At 32.8% G+C, this 20,465-nt stretch overlaps 2 protein-coding genes across 2 annotated transcripts; both read right to left on the bottom strand.

The window, feature by feature from the left end:
• Positions 1-14,793: 14,793 nt before the first annotated feature.
• On the bottom strand, positions 14,794-15,360 carry LOC134697500 (integrin-linked protein kinase-like). The gene has a single exon (XM_063559780.1). It carries the CDS (start codon positions 15,355-15,357, stop codon positions 14,794-14,796), a length of 564 nt encoding a protein of 187 aa, XP_063415850.1. The 5' UTR covers positions 15,358-15,360.
• Positions 15,361-15,367: 7 nt separating this feature from the next.
• On the bottom strand, positions 15,368-16,981 carry LOC134697501 (ankyrin-1-like). Its single transcript, XM_063559781.1, has one exon. The coding sequence runs from the start codon at positions 16,979-16,981 to the stop codon at positions 15,368-15,370; it is 1,614 nt and encodes a 537-aa protein (XP_063415851.1).
• Between the last annotated feature and the right edge of the window lie 3,484 nt (positions 16,982-20,465).

Genomic DNA, 20,465 nt, shown 5'->3' on the forward strand with positions numbered 1-20,465 from the left:
TCGCTTAACGCTTTGTGCGTTATTGTCACACAAGCTTGCCAACTGGCTTTAGACAACACAATCAGAAAGAAATCTAGTATTTCTACGTACTACATTGCCAAAAATGGCGTGCATGGAAATAAGCTGACCAACAATACTTGCTATAAATCTAGCTCTAAATAAAAAATTTCCATTAGTCACTTGAAACAAATCAAAATGCAAAACAAAATCTATTTTTTCTATCCTTTCTTCCTTGACAAATATGCAACCATTTTTGGTGTTCCTAGTGAAACCTAGCCAATCTAGTTTTTGAATAGGAAACCACTGCGATTTTTTATGAGATATCAAAAATCTTTATCGCCCGCCTAATCTCTTGCCTTGAGATCTGAAATCTTCAACAACATCTCGCAAAACTTTTGAAAAAATATATCCTGCGGTTTTAAATTCCAAAGGGTAGAACAGCAAACACATAATATTTTACTGTATTATCAAAAAGCCATGAAAAACCCAAATACTGTTGATGTTCTTTAAATATCTCGTTTTCATTGAAAAGTTCTCTAGCGACTTTACAATCTTCGTATTTAAACCTGTATTTAATTAATGAATGGCTATCATTTAATTTGTATTTATTGAACCGTTAAACGTTTTTTTGACTCTTCACATTGAATAATCCGCGAAGCGGATTATGTAAAATAGGCGAGTGACTTATTTCAAAAAGACGCTTAGTTGACGACTTTAATGCACCCACCTAACACACGGCTATATTATATATCATTCGAAAGCTGATAATCTGTACTTTCTGTTTTGCCCGGTCGTAAAAAAATCGTACGGTGCATTTTCTGTTAAATAAAGGTTAAAAGTCATGAATTTTTTTTTCCAATTTTTGCGATTATTAAATATAACGCTATTTTCTAATTCTTGTAGCCTAAAATTTTGCAAACAATCATATGAACTTTATGGAACATGATACATAATTTCCAAATCAAACAACAAATAAGAAATTCGATGCGCAAAATTTCCCGAAAATTGAAATTTATCACAAATCCTAAAAAAATGATATTTTTTTCAAAAAGCAAAATATAGCTTGGGGAATCGATATTCGTATGCTAAAAAAAAAGATAAATGTTACATTTTAGGTCAAGGAATATTTTTTTTGTAATTTAAAGATGTTATTATTTATTTTTGTTCATGGAACAGTCTTCTATTGAAGTGTTTGCAGTTGCCCAAAAATCTACCATCTTCAAATAGCGATCACTTTGTTAATTTATGTTAAAATAGCACATCGCTAATTGTGAATATAAGGGAGGAGAATGAGATTTCATAATAAAAGAAGTGATATTTAAAGTTAGCACATAATATATGCGAGGTAATTGAGGTTAAACTGTTTTTTACTAAGTCAAACTTTTTTTACTTTTTGTAATTATGTTTAAATGCAAACATGACTTTGCTACTAAATCGTAGGCAACATTGAAATAAGAAACCTTGGTTAGAAACACTTGGTTGTCTAGAGCGGGATATAAACGAACTAAATGAAATGCGGCTGTTTCTTATTTAGTTTAAAATCGTGTTATATTAAATCATATTAAATGTGTTTAAAAGTTTAATCGCTTTTAAAATTTGAATAAAAGATGCTTTGAGAAATTTCTAAATAAGCTTTTTTAATACAAAAGCACGTCATTGTGGATGTAAAAAACTATAAGCAGTGTATAATAACAAAATAACAAAGTTAAATACCCTTCTTTAACTTAGAAGATCATTTGCTGTTTTAGGAGTGACTGTTTTCATGGTATGCTGTGTTTTGTGGACTGTTGTTCGTCTCTTGGACTTTAATTTAATTTTGTTCATGGTTTTAATTAACTTTATTTGATTCATGGTTTTAGATGTTGATTGTCCCTTTGGTATTTTTTTTACTTTAAATCATTAAGTTGCAGTCATGAAAATCGGCCAAAAAACACCTCAAAGTAAAGTGAAGAAGATAAACGCAATAAGACAAATATCCGCGAAAATACTAAGTAACCTTATTTGCTCACGGTGATATATATATATATATATATATATATATATATATACACGAGTCTAAATTGAAAACTACGTTCAAACCTATGATTGCGTTGGATAAAAACCGCAATTTTTATACGTGTGCATGTTAAACAAATTTCGCTGTAGAAGGGTCTAAAAACAGCACAAACAACATTTTCCAAAAGACCAAAAAAGTGAAAAAGTATATTTAAACAAAACGCATTTGACTAACAGGTCGAACAACTGATGTTCTTTAACCCTGCTGACTGCCATTGGCGATTGCCAAATAAAATTGATCACAAGATGTAACAAAATGGATTTGCAAATAAATTTAATACTAAACAGAAAAACTTTTTAAACTTGTGGCCGCGATGTTATGCCACAAACATACGGTGTCAATATATTTTAGTACACCAGATCCGGATTTCGACAATAAATGTCTCTTCAGTGATGTTAGGGATCGAAACGGAATTTGGAAGGCCATACAAAGATTATCCTCATTTTTAGAAAGAGTATCCTCATTTTTAGAAAAAGTACCCTCATTTTTAGATAAACTCTTGAATTTAAAGAGTCAATATAGGATGAACGGATCATATAAACCGGAGGGAAAATATGGTACAAAGCCCAACAAAAAATATAAACGAGTCTAAATTGAAAACTACGTTCAAACCTATGATTGCGTTGGATAAAAACCGCAATTTTTATACGTGTGCATGTTAAACAAATTTCGCTGTAGAAGGGTCTAAAAACAGCACAAACAACATTTTCAAAAGACCAAAAAAGTGAAAAAGTATATTTAAACAAAACGCATTTGACTAACAGGTTGAACAACTGATGTTCTTTAACCCTGCTGACTGCCATTGGCGATTGCCAAATAAAATTGATCACAAGTATAACAAAATGGATTTTCAAATAAATTTAATACTAAACAGAAAAACGTTTTAAACTTGTGGCCGCGGCGATGTTATGCCACAAACATACGGTGTCAATATATTTTAGTACACCAGATCCGGATTTCGACAATAAATGTCTCTTCAGATATATATATAACCAAATCGTTATCATGATACATTTAGCTACACTGATATATCATTTTAAAACCTTTTACTACTTGAATAGTGACAAAATATACTATAGGGACACCAAACTCATAAATAAAACGTACTGACAAAGCCGGGCAACAAACGAACAAGACAACCAACAGTATACAAAACACAACATATAAAGCTACAGATTGAGTAACACAATCTCCCCAAATTTTTTTAGTGAACTCAAGGGCTCTAAAAGGGTAGCCAGATTATGTTCCACATGTGACAACCGTCTTAGTTTAAACATATTTATTTATAGTGGATTGGGAAACACGTTTGCAACTTAAATTAATCTCTTTCTACTTTGCGTGTGCAAGTGCTGCCTTGTAGCGGCATTAGTCTGCTCTTTTTCTAAATCTACAAACGTGTGTTTAACGTGCAAAAGATATGGCTCTCTCTTTACACGACTCAGCCATTTATCGTCAACTTCCGACGGACTTTCATTGTTTCCTTAAGGCTATACTCACAAATGGTATCTAGGAAGAGCCGTAAATTCCGTCCCTGAAATTTCCATCACGGAACGGGAATCAAACCTGGAACCTTTGGGTTAGTAGTTCGATGCACTTACCACTACACAACTGCTCTCTTTTACCCGTCGTGTGGCTCATGTATTTCCTAACTCGGTGCCAAGCCTTATTCGGTTGGTGACATTCACGGCAGAGATGACGGCAATTTGGTTACGTCGATGGAACTTATCAGTCGTCATCTGGCGAAACAGATATCTCATAATTGTCAACCAACTAGTAGTGGCGTCCATGAAATTTTCAAAGGGCTGATTTCAACTTTGCATTTGAACTCTGGTTTAGAACTATGTTTAAGCCACAATTTTTCTTCAAATGTCCTGTACCAAGTCAGGCATATGACAGTTGGTATCGAATAATCTGTTTCTTTGTATGTTGGCGTGAGTTTTTTTGTAGCAGTTCAGTGTTTCTGTTATATCGTTGTGTTCCTCTTATAGTTGATGCGTTTCCCTAGTTTTTGCTTTGTGACCCGGATTTATTTCAGTTACTAGTAAATCGATTGATTACTTTTGAAAAGCAGTATACTATAGTTGCCTTTATTTCAAAGGAGTTGCGGCTCAATGAAATTGGTCTCCTCCTTTAGTAGTATAGATATGCAGGCGTTGCTATAATGTTGTTAGATGGAAATGAGAAGTTTATAATTTTTTAGTAAGGGGTGGTTTTATGGGTTGTTTTATGCACATTTCTCTTGTCGTAAAACTTTTTCTCAACCAACCCTCATCATCGATTTCAAGATACGTGATGGAGTAAACTATATCTGTTGGGTATTTTATTTCCAATTTCAATGGAAAATACGAGTCCAACATTGTCACAAATTTTGCACTCTTTAGTGAGATGACATCCTCTACATAGTGGAAAGTGAAGTTTCAAGATAATGATAGCTTCTCTGCAGTTGTCATCAGAAGCTCTTGCATAAAGTCATTCTCGTTTGAAAAATGAACTAGTCATTCAAGCTATTCAGGAAGTCTAGTTGTAACTAGAATCTTTGCGTATAAATGGATATTTTTTCTTCAAAATTATTCTTATCTTTTGAATTAATACATGTAAACAATGAACAACGCAATTCAAGCAATCAGGAAATCAAGTTTTATAATGTGTTTACTAGGTTTTTTTAACTTCTTTGAAAATTAAATTTTCATCAATTTATTTTTATTTATTTTGGTCTAAATTTTTAATTCACATAAAATTAATAAAAAGGTTTTTCACTACATCAATATCTATAATGAAGCTACAAATCAAACAATTAGAAAAGTCAAAATAAGTTTATTTCAGACTAGTAGTTACAATGCAGATTGCAATTTTTTAGTTTCACCCCCTGTATTTCAAGCAATAAGATGATTCGCGCACATATTTGTTTACTCTAATTTTTTCAGATTCTTAAGAATTTGTTTATTAAATATTATATTGACCACATACAATGTTTAGATAGGAAGAAATTCTTAAAAGCAATGTTTTCGCAGATGGCGGAATTTTGGGCAACTGTATGAGTTGTTATGATTTGCTGTTTGATTAGAAGTAAGCATACTTTTAGGAAATTTTATGATGTCAAAAACTTCTTTGATAGTCATTACAGGGTATTACTTAGTTTAAAGTGATTAGCAGTTGCACCAAAAAGAAAAATTTGGGTTTTCACACATTTTGTTTACTTTTCCTCGAATTTCAGGAAACATGTGCTCTGTCAAAAACACGCTTTGAATATTAAAACATGCATTTGAATAATGACTGTTAGTCACTCTACTAAAAGTTTAAATTGCTTGCATATGTGAATTAAGTATATAAAAGTCATATAATGCAATCAGGCTGAAATCTTTGAAAATATGCACTTATTCGTCCTTGGCCTTTGATCTCGATTTGACGGAAATTGCACTGTACGAATTTTGTACGACCGGGCAAAACAGATAGTACAGATGTGTAGCTTTAAAATGATATATAATTTAGTCGTGTGTTAGGTAGGTGCATTAAAAATTTAATTTTATGGTTTAAGTCACTCGCCTAAAATGTGAAGAGTCAAAAATAGTTAAAATCAAAATAAATTATTGCCATTCATTATATATTATTTTTATTAACAATAACAACGTACACAGAAGTTGGCGTATGAAAATACAACGTCAGAGTGGGCGTGTCGCCATAAAATTTGACAACATTGAAAATAAAACTAATAATTCTAACCAATCAGAAGACAGTAAATACACCAAATTTATTTATATAAGTGTGGATTTTTGTGACGACAGTCCAGGAAGAGTCTGGGTCTACTCAATTTGTTGAAGGCTACCGTATGAGTGTTAACGACATACGGTATAGTACTTACTTCTTTAATACAACATTTTTCAATAGGTTTAAATTTCTGATGAAACAAAATCTTTGTTGTCTAATGAAGATTTGTTGTTTTTAATATGTACACGGTCAGGTTCTGTTCTAAACAGTAATTTGTAACCGTTCTCGATTATGCCGAGAATGTATTGATTATCAGTTATTTCCATTTATCTAACCTGATCTACTTACAGTTGTGCCAGGTAAGTATAAAACATTATCAGATGACAACTGTTCAGTCGTTACATTCTTGTTTTGTGTGTCGTATTTGCTCGTTATTGAGACAGAAGGCACACTAGTACATGTATATTTAAAACTAACACTATTTATCTTTGCTTCAGAAGATAACAAATCGTTATTTAAAGGTAATAATTTGATGTACTTATCTTTGACTTCTTACTTTGTAAACAATTGTCACTCAAATGGCCTCTGTTTCCTCAAGTGAAACATCTACCAGGCTTGTAGTTTGAGTTCTTGTCTTCAGAGCTCCTGTCTTTGTTATATGAAAATGGTCTTGGACGCTTTTTCGCCTTTTCCGCTTTGGATTTTCTTTCAGCTCTAGATTAGGCTCTATTCATACGTTTCTCGTCCTCAGAATCGTCTGCTATGGGATTTGTAATGTGTTCCTGCACAACACGCCTTCCTAACTCGGTAGAATCCGCTAACTTAATAAGCTTCTGGCGCTCTTAAATTAAGTCTATACCTTCCGATATCTTGTCCACTGCCGCGGCTACTTTGGCGATACTGACATCAGGAGTATCCAGCAAGAGACGGGCCTCCGTTAACTTGGAAATTACTTTCACACTGTGTCGAAACTCATTTTCATTGCCTTTTCTTTGAAACTTATAATTGTCCGACTCAAATTTGCTGATCTGTGCGTTGGAAATATCAAACTGAGACTGTTGAATGTTGAATTGTAAACGATACAATCTTGAGTCCATCAGTGCGCTCATATTGTTCAATATGTCCTGTTGAGAACTAGCGATGACACATTTTAACCTCGTTTGAAATGGTTTCCCGAATCGGAGAATCTAACCCGGTGTCCATATCCTGACACTACGACTGTTGGGTAGAAAGTGAAGACTTTCAAAATAATAAGAAAATGCATACGCATCGTTAATACAAATGTTTCCTGCTATTCGTTGAAACGCGGGAAAATGTAATTTTTAACAATGCAAAAGAAAATTGTCGCAATGCATTTATTTATGTTTATAACATGTATAATACTACTTGAATATCTAGTTATAACATCATTTTCATATTTATTTTGGAAAATTTTTGGAAGTCCTGGGGGACAAGTTTCAAACGGTACCAACTTTAGATCATAAATATGTTTTTACCCATAGTGTATGAAACATTTTGGGACATTTTCTATTTTAAAATGTGTAATGTGAGAGCCTTTAACAAAACATGCTGGTCCAATATCTTTTCTTTGTGAATTGCCTGTAAAGGTCAGCATAATGTTATAAAACTGGTCACCATAAAAATAATCAAGAAAGTTTGTAAAAGCTTGCTGAACTTCTTCATTTACTCTGTGTAAGGGTTGATAATGTGATATTCTATTATTTCTCAATATGGTTTTGACGGAAAATCTGTTATTTTCCAGTTTTACAGCTTGCACTGGAAATTTATCCCAATTTTTTTTTAGTCTTTGTTTATATTTAACATCACTGTTTTGGTCTATTGCAGTTACATTTTGTGGTTCATTTGAAGATTCAAAAAATTTATGTTTGTTTCCTAGTAATAGTTTTTTCTCTTTTTACCAGTATGCGTTCTGTTTTCATGAAATTCTCTTCTCATATTCTCTGGGATTTTATCTTGGTGTACCCATTCAGTTTTTGACATGTTTTAAATTTTCATTTTGTAGCATAGTTTCTTGTTTACCCATGCCGATGATATAAACTTTTCAACATCATCAGGTGTAATTTGTATTTCTGTTGTAGCTTGTTGAGCAGTTTTGTTTGTATTTTGTTTGTTTTCTCTTGAATTGTCAGGAGGCACTGCTTTATTTTGCTTTGAAAGTTTTGATTGACAATGTTTGTTTTTATTATTTCTGGATGCATTTTTGGGTTGAGAATTAGATTTTGTGTCTTGATTTTCATGGCCTTCATTCTGAACTTGTTTATTTTCACCTTCATCATCCTCATCTTCTTCAAATGGATCATCAGTGTCATCTAGGAGGTAGTCAGGGCGGTCTGTTTTACTGTTAAATACTTTCAGACGACTTGCATTAACTAATTTCTTTGAGATTTTGTTATTGCTGTCCCTTCTTAGTTTAAAAACATTACAGTCTTGGGATCCAAGATCTGTTATTGTAAATGGGCCTGTCCACCTAACTTTTAATTTTGGACTTTGAGTCCTTTCTTAACCTTTTTACAAAATAGCATTACTTTATCACCAGGTAAATATGTGGGTTTTACTGCTCTTCTGTCATGCTGTGTTTTGTATTTTGCTTGTGCTCTTGTTTTGTTTTCTGCAGCAACATCCCTTGTCAATAGGAGGTCATTAATAAATTTATTGAGGTATTCTCTATGATTTTTAGACATTGTTGACTTTGGAATTAAGGCAACATCAATAGGTGCTCTTATTTCTTGTCCACAGAGAAGGTGGAAAGGTGAGTACTGATTAGACTGAGTAGCTGGTGTCATTCTATAAGCCATCATTATAGGTGCTATATAGTTTGGCCAATTAGTCTGTTTTTCTAGTTGAGCTCTCAATGATTGGACAATGAATGAGTACATCTGTTCACATGCTGCATTTGTTTGTGGATGATATGCACTTGTATAGTGGCGTTTGATTTGGAGAAGCTCACATAAAGCTTCAACAAGCTTGGAAAGAAAATTGGCTCCTTGATCAGATACAATACAGCGTGGTGCACCAAAAAGGGCAATTATCTCTCTAAACAGGATGTTGGCTACTTCTGTTGCTTTTTTTTTGTTCTCATGGGAAAAGCTTCACACCATTTAGATCCTATATCAACTACCAACAGCAAATAGCGATATTTTTCTGGAGTCTCTGGCAGTTCTAAAATATCCATATGCCATCTGGAAAATACTTGGATTAAGCGGTACTGGATGGCTGTGTGTGTCTCTTTTAGATCTTTGAGAGATTTCACATGTCTTAATGCATGTCTTTATATCAGTGTACATATTTGGCTTGTAATTTCGTTGACGCACAGCTTCATATGTCCTTTCTTCTCCTTGGTGACATCCAACAACATTGTCATGGAAAGCTTCTAGTAACTCCTTCCGTAGGGTTCTTGGTAAGGCTTACTGCTTGACCATGTTTTGTCCTTTTGGTAAGCTTCTCGATCTTGCATTACAAAATGATAAATTATGCCATTATCAATTTCGTAACGGAAAGCTTTCGCATCCAGTCGTCTAGCTTTCTGTCTTTCCTCAGGTACTTGGCCATCTAATTTGTAATTAAAGCTTTCAACAAAATCTGGGAAATGTCTCTGAAGGTGCCGCAATGTTTTAAGTTTCTTAAACTGTTCTGGGTCAATGTTTTCTAATGTTTCATCATCCTCATTACCAGTATCTGTTATTGTAAGAATGTTTGGTTGCTGTTCGTCATCTCCTATGTAATCAAATGTTCTGAGTTCGTACTTCTTATTGCTCATGATCATAGCTGTAACTGTTTGTTCAATTTCAGACTGCAGAAAATTTTCTGGGCCTATCTTTTCATACTATTTTCTTGACAGGGCATCTGCTTATTTTTCTTCTCAGGTCTATGCATTATTTCAAAGTCATATCCATGAAGTTCAAGTGCCCATCTACCCAGTCTTCCTTGTATATTTTTTATTGCATCTATCCAGCGAACAGTTATATTATCTGTATAAAATGTAAATTTGTGTGTGGCCAAATATTGATTAAAATGTTTAATTCCCTCTTTAAGTGCTAACCCTTCTTTTTCATTGATGTGCCATTTTTGTTCATTTTTATTCAGAGATATACCACCATAAGCTACGACATGTTCATTTTTTGTGTTTGGATATAATTGTTCAAGGACATAGCCAATTGCATAATCTGAAGCATCCACTGACAAACCAAATGGTTTCTCAAAGTCCGGAAACACTAAGATTGGAGCTGAGTCAAGGCTGTGCTTCAATGTTTCAAAAGCTCCTTGACAATCTTGTGTCCAGATGTATTTCTTATTTTTCTGACTTAATTGTGTAAGTGGAGTTACAATTTTTTAGTAATTGTGCCCAGATTTCCTGTAATAATTGCATCATCCTAAGAAACTGCGTAGTTGTTTGATATTTTTAGGTATTGGGTATGTTTGCACAGCAGATGTTTTTTTCAGGGTTTACTGTAATACCATTTTTGGACACAATTGGACCTAAATAGTGTACTTCTTCTTTTGCAAAATGACATTTTGTTGGATTAAGGTGGTATGGGTGTCTTCCTCCATCTTGGATTGTAAAAAACAGAGAACCAAAGGTCCAAATTTTCTATCAAGTTTGCAAAATTTGATGCAGGAATTCAAATATTTAATGTGAATTTTCATTTAAAAAAAAACAATTTATGAGAATATAACTTAGATATATTAATATTTTTGCAAATGTTGATTATTTTTAGTTGTTTTTATTTTTTTTCAATTTCGCATTTTAAGGGGAGGTAACTCTAAAACAGTGCATTTTCTGAAGGATTCTACATGGAATTTTCCTATTTTGTATTTTAGCCGGAAAAAATGTACGGTTGACCCTATCTTTTCTTTTGATATTCTCAAAGCATTGTCTGAAAGCTATCTTTTCCTTAAATATTAAACAATTCTATCATTTTGTTTAGTTTCTAAATCACAAAATGGTGTTTTTTCCTGTATAATCCATACAAAATTTGTCATTTTGTCACGTCCTGTAGCTTGAAAAAATGCACGGTGACCTATAATTTTTGTTATATTTTTCAAGATATATCAATAGATACTACGTTTTGGCAAAGTAAGATTTGCTTGTTCTAATTTGTCAAAAACTAACTGTAAATGTTTTAAATGATCTTCAAAATTTTCACTAAAAATGAAAATGTCGTCTTTGTATACTAACGCAAATTTCCAGTTCGATTAATTTAAAACTTTTGTCATGAGCATTTGAAAAGCCATTGGTGCATTTGTTAACCCGAAACGAATTCTTTAGAATTTATGAATACCTTGGTGTGTTACAAATGCAGATTTGTGTTTTGTTTCTGGATCTAAGGGTGTCTGCAAAAATCAACTCATGAGATCCAGTACTGAATATATTACAGCTTTTGAATTTAGCAACTGTGCCGAAAACATTATCTATCCTAGGAATACTAAATTTTGTTCATAATGTGCATTTATTGAGCCTACGATAGTCTACCGCGAACCTATACTCTTGTTTTGCATTCATATCACTTTTCTTTTTGCGAACTAAGACAATTGGGGACGACCATATAGAGTTTGATTCCTCTAAAATGTCATTTTTTAACATTATATCAATATGTTATTTCTGTTTCTTGCCTCATTTGATGTGTTTGCCTGTAGGGCATTGATTGTACAGGTGGTGCATTACCTGTATCAAATATGTGATGGTGGTAACTAGTTTTGCCTAACTCTGTAATGTCCTTAGCAAAAACGTTTCTATTCCTTGTTAAAAGTTCATTTAACTGTTTCCTTTGATTTGCATTTAAGTTTTCATTCATTTTTATTCCCAACTCTTTTTCAACCTTCTGATATTTATTAGCTTTAATAGATTTATTTATTGAATTATTATCATTTAAGGCAAAAATACCATTTTTGTCTACTTCAAAAGCTTTGGCTACTTTCTTATTCCTATATAATGTTATGTTTAATCCAGTAGGAATTTGAACTCTGTACAAAGCCTTTCCATTTTGTACATTTACTAACACTTTTGAACCAACCAAATTTTTAATATCATTTGAAAAGTTTGGTTCAAGAATTACTGTACTGTCATTGCGATGCCTTACAGAAAGCGTAACAAGTATATAATATTTTCACAGTGAGGGGAATAACCCCTTCTGCTATAGTTTTAACATGTGCATAATATTCATTCATAGTCTCTATATTATTTATAGTTACATTCAACAGATTTTCTTGAATTGCTAAGGTATTATTTTCAAAATTAATGTGAGCTTTATTAGCTTTAAGAAAATCTATTCCTAAAATTATATTAAAGGTCAAATTATCAAGCACGGTTAATTCTTGAAACTAAATTAAATCATCCATATATAATTCAACATTTACTTCTCCTAAAATTGGATAGCTGATACATCAAGCAGTAAAAATTCCAAATTGTTTACTTTTTTGTATTTTGATGTTTTCCAAACATTTTTGTAAACATTTTAATGATATACAAGAAATTGAAGCACCTCTATCAACTAACGAATCAACTGTTCTAATTGCAAATGTATAATATTTTTAGAAAGGGGGGCTATTAGAGCTAAGGAGGGGTCAGGATAAACTGAATTAGACATGTTGAGTCTTTTTAGAGGGAAAATCCTATTAAAAGATCTTGACTTCTTTAATTACAAAATAAAGTAAAATTCAAAGATTTGGTGTTATATAAGATCATAAAAAAAGTTGACTCACCTCTGCACACTCAGGAAAATCCACTGCTTCCTAAATGGAGATATGCTGACTCTTGTCTTCAGGTCAGTTGAGGTTCGCATCCTACGTGTATCCCTCCTTAGTACCGGGAAGCTGGGTCACTCCGCCACGTATAACCAAGGCCAGTACAATGCTCGTTTCTAACCTGGTTATTTATCTTGCTAGGTTGCGGGAACTAGCTGGTAGCTTTGATATGAATACATGTTAACGTAACACAGATTCAAAGTTCAATATATAATGTTTATTAATCTGCATTTAATATAGTTATCAATCACAATTATCACAATAATTACATAAGTTCATAAGACATAATAAAACAGCATGTCTAATATCAATCCAAGTCTATAACACCAGTGTCCAATACGTGACTATAAAGCAAGTATCCCAAACTACATGGTCAACTTATATATATTGTTTTTCGTTATTTAATTTACATAACATTAATACTCATTTATCTAACATGTCTAATTTACATAATAATGCTTATTAATCTATTTCCCAAATATGCAGTCTTTGTGACATAACCTAAATCATCTTAAAAAGTAAGAAATCCCTTTTGTATATATAACACTCCTTTGATCCTTATGGCAGTCATGGCTAAAAATAGTACATTCATGTGGGTTAAATGCATTTTTTGGTTTATATCTCTGAAATGGAAGCAAATCAGGCTGGTGGCAAAAATGTCATCAGATTTGGAAATATCTGCTCTGAAATTTTCAGACAAATGCGACAACCAGTTATTGGGTTGCTGCCCCTGAGTTAGTAATTTTATGGACATTTTTGCTATTATCTTAGATATTATCATAGTATCTTATTCTATAAATTATGATTTTAACCTTACTTTACATGATCGTCATGTATCAGATAATACAGGTGAGCGACCCAGGATCTTAAGAGCCTCTAGTTCGCTAAAGCCTTGTAGCCTCAAAGTAAAAACTGTATTATTTAGAAAGTCTGATTATTGACAATAAATATTGCAAAAAGTAAAATCACAGAAATACTGAACTCAGAGGAAAATCAATTAGGAAAGTCCATAATACATGGCAAAATCAAACAACAAAACGCATCAAAAACGAATGGACAAGAACTGTCATATTCCTGACTTGGTACAGGCATTTTCAAATGTAGAAAATGGTGGATTAAACCTGGTTCTATAGCGCTAACCTTCTCACTTTAATAACAGTCTCATCAGATTCCGTTATATTAACATGATGCGTTAAATAAACAGTCACAATTAATAAAATAGTCAAAATATGGGTACATCAGTCATCATCGTATAACAATTTTAAAAGGGGACAATTTAACAGAACACAAAAACATCTTCTATCTACGAACATATTAATTGATTTGAGTGTCTGACGTCGGAAAATGTTTATGCGTCACATAAATTTGTCGTTCAATGTGCATACACACAGTTTTAAAATTTACATAGGCAATGTAAGCATACAGGGTTAAAAAGTCAAAAGTATGTAAGAATAAATTACAGAAATAGACCATTATTCAAACTAGTCCAAAAGTTATAGGTAGAATATATGAGAATCCAAAATTTGTTTTAATACCACTGCGCGATTGAATGATTTTGACGTTTGTGGTTCAACGAATATAGTAATTCATAATAGAAATATATCAAATGCTAGAATGTTTAATTAAAAAAGGAAAAGACTGTAGGTTGATGTAAATAAACTTCTCACAGGTAGCAGGATAACCATGTTTAACGCCATACCCCCGTTTTGTATCGTTTTCTAGAACCAGAAACTGTAAAAAGTCAATTTAAAAACGAAGTGGAGGAGCATTGGGGATCCACATTCTGATCGGTTATCTACTCACACGAAGATCTGTGATATTTCGTAAAATCCATTGTTTTGACAAGCCGATTCATTTACACGATGTAGGTTTGGCATTATGGATAACTCAATTGAAACGTGAAAATACTTTATACATAAACTTCGATTTCACGGGTGACATTTACAAGAACTTAAATTTAATGATGGTGATTTAATAATTGAAATGTTAGGCTAAGAATAAAACAAAAGCTATATCATGTATATGCCAATGCATTTTTCAAGTAATCACAATGCTATGTAATCTTAATGATATTTTAACTTATTGCCAATTTTGTAATACTAAGTAGTTAATCTGCACCCCTACCTAAAAAAATGCAGGAAGTTACTCAAAACGTGCAAATATTCGTCCTCTGTTTTTGTTAGTAACCATGTAGTCAATTATTTGATTTGTACGATATACAAAAAAAACACATTTAGAAAATAAGCATTAAAAGCTGAGATTAAAATTGATTATGATTTTCGGAAAAAATTGTCTAAAATAGACTTTTTCTCTATCTGAATGATAGCACCTTTTTCGTCCGGGTTAACGTTCGCACCTGCATTCAACAACAAACGAACGATGTCTTCTCTCCCGCCTTTACGTGTACTTTGAACCATTGCAAAGCTATCTGCAACTCCTTTAACGCTCAAATTTGAATCTGCGTTAAACGTTTCTTCACTTCCACTATTAAAAGCAATAAGAAGTGGTGTAACGCCATTCTTATTATACTTATTCACATAGGCACCCGCAGCTAACAAACACTTAACAATATTGTGGTCTCCATTTTTACAGGCTATGTGAAGTGCTGTTGTCCCTTCATTATCCCCCATATTCACATTTGCAAATGAATCTAACAGCAACTTAACAATTGCTTTATTACCGTCTTCGCAAGCCAAGTGAAGTGGTGTAATTCCATTCCTATCTCCCGTATTGACACTTACACCATATTTTATCAACAAAGTTACAATTTGTTCTCTCCCGCCTTTACAAGCCACATGCAGCGGCGTTATCCCATCTTCATCGGCTTCATTCATATTAACACACTCATCTTAACAAATCTTGTACAGCTGCATCATTTCCATCTTTACAAGCCATATAAAGCGATGACCTCTCATTAGAATCGATTGAAGTCACACTTTCATTTGCTTGAAACACCAACGAAACAATCTTCTTTCTTCCGGTCTTTTGAATTATTTCCAGTGGTGTCGACCCATCCCTATAACCCATATTCAAATCAACACCTGCATTTAACAACAATTTAAGAATGTGTTCTCTGTCGCCTTTACAAGCCATGTGAAGTGGTGTCATTCCATCGTTTGTATCCTGATTTACATTAGCACCCGCGTTTAACAACATTTTCACGGTTTCTTCGTGTCCTTCTTTGCAGGTTATATAGAGTGGCGTTTCACCATTCTGATTTGCCATGTTTACAGAAGCACCATGTCTCGTAAGTTCAGTTGCAACAATATGATAACCTTGAAGACAAGCTATCAGCAAAGGAGTGTGATGATTTTTATTATGTTCATTTATCAACGCTCCGTATTTAATAAGTAGCAGAACAATATCCATATTGTTATTCTTACATGCTACATGCAATGGTGTCATCATATATTTATTTTTACAGTTGACATCTGCTTCATTATCCAATAACAACTTAACAGTCTTTATGTGATTGTATTTGCATGCTGCTAAAATCGGCGTATTTCCAAATAAATTTGGATCATTTGCTTTTGCTTCCTTTTCCAACAAAAGCTTTGCTACATTAAGATAACCATTACTGCATGCTATATACAACGGGGTGCAATCGTTGTGAATCTTGATATCAACTAATGCATGGTGTTCAATCAACATTCTGGCAATTTCCAAGGATCCGTGTTGACAAGCACAGTGAAGCGGAAATCTCATCTCATCTGTGTGACTGTTAGTGTTTGCATTTTTCTCCAAAAGGATTTTGACAATCTTAATATTCTTTTCATTTACAGCCAAATACAACGGAGTTTGACCTCTATCATCAGATATATTAACAGATGGTTTGTATTGCAACAACAAGTCGACAATTTCTACATGTCCTTGCTTACACGCTAAATGAAGAGGTGTATTGCCATGCGTATCCCTTTCATTTAGATTTGCGTTATTTCTTAAAATGAGGTCAACTATTTGTAAATAATTGTTTTCGCAAGAAACATGTAGTGCAGATTTTAAATCGGTTTTTTTCTGACTAACAGTTGCATGTCGTGACAAGAGAAGATCTACAATATCAATTGAGTTTGAAGAGCATGCAATATCGAGTGCTGTTTTGCCATCATTGTCAGATGTGTTAATGTTTATGCTATTGTCCAATAACAACTTTGCAACATTTAAATGTTCTTTAACGCATGCTTTATGTAAAGCTGTTTGGCCTAAATCATCTTGTTCATTGGCAAATGTTTTGAAGATAAAAAAATGTGGTTTGTTTTTCCCCAGGAAAAATTCAACATAATCCTCATACCCTTCTTCAGACACAACATGAAGAACTGTAGTTCCATAAGAGCCTTTTTTCAAATGGCCATTTTTTAAATGTGATTCCATGTATTGAATATGTAATTTTCTGAACTCAGGTAACACATGATGGTTACCTTTAAATGCATAATGTAACCCTGATTTCAAGTCCAATAACATTCTTTCGAAGTAAGGATCCCATGACGATTTCGGTATCAATATTGCAAGCTTCGAGTTGTTTTTATTTTTTATTTCTAACTGCATTCTTTCGGTTATAAATGACGTAGTTCCATATTGAAGAATACTGTTTATTATATTAGGACCAATGCAAAATGCCAAAACATTAAACAAGTTCACATGTAGGCACTCAAAAGAAGAATCGTTTTCTGATATATATGAATCAGTCAATGCAGTTAAACACAAACGTACTAATTGTTTTTTTGGCTTGGTATCGAAACCTATCTCTTTCGACACAAACTTTAGCATGTTATCATGTGTGTGGTTATCTTGCTCAAAACTATCCTTTTTCACACTGTTGTCACAAACAATCAAAACAGCCAATGCCAAGTAAAAATGATTTATTGGATCTTGCAAAGTTTCAATTTCAGTCTTAATGTATTCAACAGGATTTGTGAAATATTCAACAACATTTGACTGCTCATTAGAGAATTTTGCACAAAGCGCGGGAAAGAAATTGTAGAACAAAACGACATTTTCTTTCAGGTGATCAAAAGTATCTTCCCTCAAATAACACATTCCTATATTTTCTATTTCCTTTGATGTCAATGTTAATTCTTGTGAGATAAGATTTAGGGAACAATCTTTAACATGCATATGTTTTAAATTTACTGATCGGTAAATGTGTAATCGCGACGTCATTAGAAGTCTTAAATTTCTATTTCCTGTCAGTAAATGTTGAACAAATTTACCCTGACGCTTCCACCACATCGTATCATATTCACTAACGGAATACTTCCCAAAAGCATCATCTATAAGAAAAAGCTGTTTTGTGTCCTTCGAAGCATACCTTAATATATTATCGGGATCAGATATGATCATGACATCGAATCCTTGTGTTCTTTCAAGTTTTAATGCAGTATGAAATACTAAAAAAGATTTTCCGCATCCATGTGGTCCACAAATTATTAAACACTGTTCTTCTTTAATTTTGTCTGTTATCGCTTTGTAAGCTGTTGTTTCCACAAAATGATTAAACTGTCTTTTCCATTGTGTTTTCTCATGTTGCAGCAGATCTGAAATATAACATTTTTCTGAAGATACATTGAAATTCAATTTAATCATTGATATATCCGAACAGAAGGAAGTCCATAAACTCTGATTAAACCATGCAAACCTTAGAAATGTCTAACCAGCGGAGCGAAAAACAAAAATAAAATAATTGTCATATTGCTGACTTGATGCAGTCATTTTCGGGAGAATATTTCGGTTCAGTATATGTCAAAAAAGGAATATGACTGTATGAATTTCTATGACTCAATTCTCCATCTCAGAACAAATGACGTGCACACATATAGACCCTTCAATAAACACGTACATTTAGTAAGCTAGAAATGGTACCAGAAATAACTTGTAATATAAAGGCAACAGTAGTATACCGCTGTTCGAAACTCATGAAACGATAGAAAAAAACCCAATGCAAATCGGAAAACCAACGGCTTGATTGATGTAGAAAACAGTAAAAGAAAAACAAATATGATGAACGTCAACAAACGACAACTACTTAACTGCTTAACTATATGCTTTAATGTGCGCTAAAGTATATTTTGTCATGAATATATACAGTACTTTCTTCCTTTTTCATAGATGAATACTCTTTAATGCTTTTATAACTCGCTTTCATTTATAAATGTATTATACACTCTTATAAACCAATACATGTATAACATAAAAAAACGTATTCTCTCTCACTCTTCAATTATATTTTCTACAAATCATATCTGCAGACATTATGAATGATCAAATTGGTAAAAACAAAGATAACATTACAATAGCAAATAATTAAAAAAAAACAAATTACCCTGAACGTCTCTTTACTTAATAATTATTTTTTTTACGGAGTGGTGCGTGAAAATTTCATTGTATACAGCTGCTATTCTACTATTAAAGTATTTTCATATTTCAACCTGTTTTCCGTAAGAAAACAAAAGTTAAAGGTAGTCGACAATTTTAGGGGATTTTTGTTGCATCACAACATTTTATAAAATTACGTAAGCACTGTCGTCTGTTATGCCAATCAAGCGAAACTACCGGTTCAATGTTTTTCTCTTTGTGTTTTTATTTTTTGAATGCATCGCGTATTGGTGATGAGGTCTATTGTACAGTCTACCTCTATTAGTATGTTCTGTTTTCCTTCCTAACGTATTACAAAAAGTTTAAAGACGGACCTACAAAGAGCAGACAAAACAAAAACAAATGCCTTTGATATTGATGTAAACGTCTTTTTAAACACACAACTAAGAGCAAAATAATATAGCCCAAGATTTGCAACATCTTAAATTATTCAAATGGTGTTGACACTATCACAATCAAGGACTTACCCATTAGTTCTAGAATTTAAAAAAGCCAACCCCGATTAAGTAAAGAGGAATATAAGAAAGTACAAATTTGTGTTTAACAAATAAGGTACTAATATCTAGCTTTCAGTACTCGTATAAGATGGTGTAAAAATGTACATTGTTTATAGTAAAATGAAGTTTAATATTGATCTTGGTTTTGTAATAATGTAATACCGGTATATTGAATCGGTCCTTTCTTGTATTATTTCTATTGTATATACTGTCAGTCTACAAATTGAAAAAAAAGGGTAAGACTTGCCCCTTTTCAACACCTTTACAAAGCAACACTCAAATATGTCCGTCATATGTGAAAAACTGTGTCAGTGGTTCTTGATCCGTCATGTTTTGTCTGTTCAGACTGTTTTATATAAATGTTTCGTCATCTGCCTTACTTTTAAAACTGTTAAAACATGTAGAACAAGTGAAAACACTTTGTTTACTATTTAGACTTATTATATAAATTGTATTTCAAAACTTTGTTATCTTTGCTACGATGTCTTCATTGCCTGAATCATACATCTTACTCTAAATATAATAATCAAACAAATCGTATGTAACCTTTTTTTAAGGCAATGTTCTGTTCGTGAATACCGATTTGTAATATTCAATTATCCTGTAACAACCAACAACACACCGAAAGAACAACTAAACTGTAACTTACCCGATGATACATGTTTGGAACATATACGAATATATTCTACGCAAACAAATGCATATTAAAAAGATAAAATATATGTGTGCTTCAAACAAATCATTAATTCAAATGCAATTTTGAACATAAAAATGTAGTCATGTTCGTATACCGTATGTAAAACAAATTTATAAACGCACGTAAGGTTAAATCAATTAAATCAGTATAATATGAGAAAGCAATTGTTTCATGCAACTAAAACATATGCGTAATTAAAATTCAAAATAGACATTAAAGGCCGTACTTTGACCGTTTGGTTTACTACTATATGGGGTCAATTGACGTTTTTTTATTACTTTTTACACCACTGGGTCGATGCCACTGCTAGTGGACGTTTGGTCCCCGAGGGTATCACCAGCCCAGTAGTCAGCACTTCGATGTTGACATAAATATCAAC

The sequence above is a fragment of the Mytilus trossulus genome, chromosome 14 (genome assembly GCF_036588685.1).
Source record: "Mytilus trossulus isolate FHL-02 chromosome 14, PNRI_Mtr1.1.1.hap1, whole genome shotgun sequence".
Taxonomy (NCBI): Eukaryota; Metazoa; Mollusca; class Bivalvia; order Mytilida; family Mytilidae; genus Mytilus; species Mytilus trossulus.

Coding starts and splice junctions, on each gene's coding strand:
- LOC134697500 (XM_063559780.1), bottom strand. CDS start 15,357: ATGAATGAAGCCGATGAAGATGGGATAACGCCGCTGCATGTGGCTTGT.
- LOC134697501 (XM_063559781.1), bottom strand. CDS start 16,981: ATGTTATTGGACTTGAAATCAGGGTTACATTATGCATTTAAAGGTAAC.